This window comes from Poecilia reticulata, linkage group LG9 (assembly GCF_000633615.1).
Source record: "Poecilia reticulata strain Guanapo linkage group LG9, Guppy_female_1.0+MT, whole genome shotgun sequence".
Lineage (NCBI taxonomy): Eukaryota > Metazoa > Chordata > Actinopteri > Cyprinodontiformes > Poeciliidae > Poecilia > Poecilia reticulata.
Genome location: NC_024339.1, coordinates 33,935,428 through 33,938,839, shown reverse-complemented (window position 1 = coordinate 33,938,839; position 3,412 = coordinate 33,935,428). Strand labels below are relative to the sequence as shown.

The following is a 3,412-nucleotide window of genomic DNA, read 5'->3' as shown; positions in this document are numbered from 1 at the left end:
GAGGTTTTATTTTGGCTCTTTGCATAATTTAGCCTCTTCAGAGCCTCCATATGTTATCAGTCTGTTAAAGATAGTTTTACTGATAGCAGGACAATTTGCACAATGCTGTTTTTTTCTTGGAAAAAGTTATTAAAAACAAGTTTTTGTCTAAATTAAAGTGAATTCATGGTTCCTTTTTCCACATAATGTAACCGGTAATGCTTATGATTAAAAAATAATAATTATGTGATCGGTATCGGTGATCGGTATCGGTGATCGGCCCTCTTGGGTGATCGGAATCGGTATCGGCAGGAAAAAACCTGATCGGCACATCTCTGGAAAATACTTTCTTATCCCCATAGGTAGGAAATTTAAGCTGTGGCTGCAGAAAGTGGACAGAAAAAAAAAAGAAAAACTGAATAAAAAACTAGAAGAATTTACATATATGTGTATAATGTTGTAATATTGGGGATCCTTGCTCTGTCCTCCCAGTATGTTTAATTAAATTTAATAACCCATAGTGGATACCTGACCAGCTGCGGTTTCTTCCTGCCTGTCGGCTCTAGTTGCTCCTGATCTGCAGCCTGCAGTGATTCTCCCACCATCCTGCTGATTTTCTGATGCTCCTCCATCATATCTTCATCATCAGAACTGGACATAAACGAAACAATAAAAGCAGAAAATATCAACCTGCAAAGAGCCGTTCATCATGCAGCTTTTATGCTACTGTGCATCTTAACTGACCAATTAGCCTGGGTTCATTTTAAGACGGTTTGTTTTTAAAGGTAGCTCATTTAGAGGCGTGGCTTCAGGTTTACCTGCAGATGAATAAATAATTCATTCACCTGGCAGCGGCTAACGGCTGCAACATGAATCCTCAGCGTGGATCCCGAGTCGCTCAGAGCAAACAGGTTTTGTTCCTCAGCAGGTTTAGTTTTTAAGTTTCTTAGTGACATTAATGATGTTTTCTGCGGATTTTCTATATTTTAAAATGTCACGACTTGCAAAATATTTTATTTTTATCTACAGTTTTGATGAAAAGTAAAAACTTTTAAGTGTTGAACTTTCATAGATCAGATTTCCATCTGATCTTTGCTCTGGTGGAAAAACCACAGATGGTCCTGGAAGAGGTTCCACCTGGAGGACGGTTTGGTCCACAGATCTTTATGGTTGTGTTCTTCAGAAAAAAAAGACAGCAAAACTAATTAAACATCAATAAAAACAATAAAACAGAAAGAAAAAAATTATAAAAATACAAAAATAAAAAAAATTAATCTAAAAAAGGAATAACAAAGAAGGAAAAAGTAAGAAAATCAATAGAAAAAACACCAGAAAAAAGAAGGAAAAGTAAACTAAAAAAAACACAAAGAAAAACTAATAAAAAATAATAATAATGAAACATAAAGAAAAAATAAAAAAGCAACGAATATAAATAAAACATCAACAAAATGTAAAACAATAAAATAGTAAAATATGTTAATTTTAATATTACAAAATAATTGAACAAAAAATAAAAATAATTTGGAAAATGAAATTAAAAAAATAAAAATATTTACAATAAAAAATCCAAATCAGAATTAAGAATTTTAAATACATGCATAGAAAACAATAATAAGGAACTGCGAGGAAGCCCAGATGGACCCGAATGTTTTGCTGCTGATTCCAGAGAAAATGGTTCTGCTTCGTTTTGCTGCCGGCTCCAATCAGCTGCTGCCACAGGCTCTGCCCTGGCGGCAGCTGGACTCTGTTGGATCTCTGTTGCTGCCTGAACTCCCTGATGCTGCTGCTGCTTCAGTGGAGGTGATCATCAGTTCATGAAATGTGTTCGTCTTCCAGTGTTTTCTGTTGACAGGGGGATTTCCTCTCTACTGTCTCCACATGCTTTATTCAGAACGAGATTGTTGCAGAATTTACACGCTAATCTAATCAGCGCTGTTGCTCCAAGCTGCTCAGGGGGAGGGATTGTTGCACAGTCAGCAGCTCGATGCATCGACTCGTTTTCTCAGGTTTTGTTTGTTTTGTTTGAACAATAGATGGAACTTAAACTGGAATGCAGGTAAAATGTCTCTGCGTACGAGTTTATGATTGGATCATTCTAACTGAACTGATGCAATGAAATAACATCTGAAACAAAATGCAAAACCATGAGAACTTTCTGCACACAAACTGAACCGGCAAAGTTTGCAACATGCATTTTGTTTTGTTCAATTTGTGAAAAGAAGTTTTTAAGCTGCTGAATTATCATCATAATCATAAGTTATTTGTTGCAGCTCCGTTAATGTCTGCAGTTTTATCGAAGACATTAAATTTACAAAGTTTAATCAAAATCAGGATCTTTTCTGCAGCAGCTTCCAAAGTCTTGGTTCACTTTCCATCGTGCAGCTTCTGCAGAACTCAAACTTCACTTTCCAAATGGACTCATTAAAGTAGCTTTTAGCCCCATAAAGCAGAGATAATAGCCATACATCGGCGGTAAACACGGATCTTTGCTCCCCTGAACTCACTGATAATCTCGGCCTTGCTTGGCGGCTCCTCTGCTGCTCGTCCTGACATCCTCCTGAGACGTCTGCTGCTCCACGCATTCCTCCGTCATCTCAGCCTGGACGTCCCGCTTCCTGCCGCCGAGCCGAAAGGTGAGCCAGCCGAGACTCTACCTGCACCCCTCCGTCTCACATGTCCCGGCCAATCAGGCTGCAGGATGAGGTGGTGTGTGTGTGTGTGTGTGTGTGTGTGTGTGTGTGTGTGTGTGTGTGTGTGTGTGTGTGTGTGTGTGTGTGTGTAGAAACCTTTGATCGGTGACATTTCACCCTGCAGTGTTTGGAAACTAAAGCTTCATCTTTTTAAAAAAGTGAGCAGCCTGGAGGTGAAGAGGGGAAACTCAGTGAAGCTGCTTCCTCTTCCTCAAATTACAGCAACAACAAAACATTTCACACAAAAACAGGCTGAAATCTGGACCACATATCGCAGATAGATGGGGGAAAAGAGGACGACCGTTCTGCCAAAAAGCTTAGATTTTCTAAAAACAAAACATTCTGAGCTCCAAAAGTGAAAACTTTGCCACAAAATCTGTGAAATTTTTATTCTCAGAAATTATTTACAAAAACTTTTGCATTGTTTAGTTTCAAAAGACAAAAACTTACTAGAAACAAAATCAGAAAATTTGAGATTAGTCCTAGAAACCTCAAATTTTCTACAGAAGCCTTGAAAATATTTTTAGCTCCAAAAGTAAAAAAAAAACTGCTTGAAAAAAGAAACTTTATAATATTTAGATTAATTTCTGAGCTCTAAAACTCAAAAATTTGTAAGTAAAAACTCAGAAATTTTGAGGCTAATCTGAAGTTTTCGAGAAAAAAACCATGAAATTTCTGAGCTGAGTTGAAACTTTTGGATCAGATCAGAACCGGAGAGCAGAAATAAAACCTGTTGCTGCTGG

At 37.5% G+C, this 3,412-nt stretch overlaps 1 protein-coding gene across 2 annotated transcripts in view; it reads right to left on the bottom strand.

Annotated features, from left to right (window-relative positions):
- gramd2b (GRAM domain containing 2B) overlaps positions 1–2,689 on the bottom strand; it is a 17,253-nt gene extending 14,564 nt beyond the window's left edge. For both annotated transcript variants that reach the window (XM_008419504.2, XM_017306509.1), the window contains exons 1-2: positions 2,484–2,689; positions 508–630 (exon numbers count right to left, since the gene is read on the bottom strand). In XM_008419504.2, the coding sequence (XP_008417726.1) occupies positions 508–630; positions 2,484–2,572 (212 nt within the window). In that variant the 5' untranslated portion in view covers positions 2,573–2,689. The remainder of the gene's footprint in view (positions 1–507; positions 631–2,483) is intronic.
- Positions 2,690–3,412: the final 723 nt, after the last annotated feature.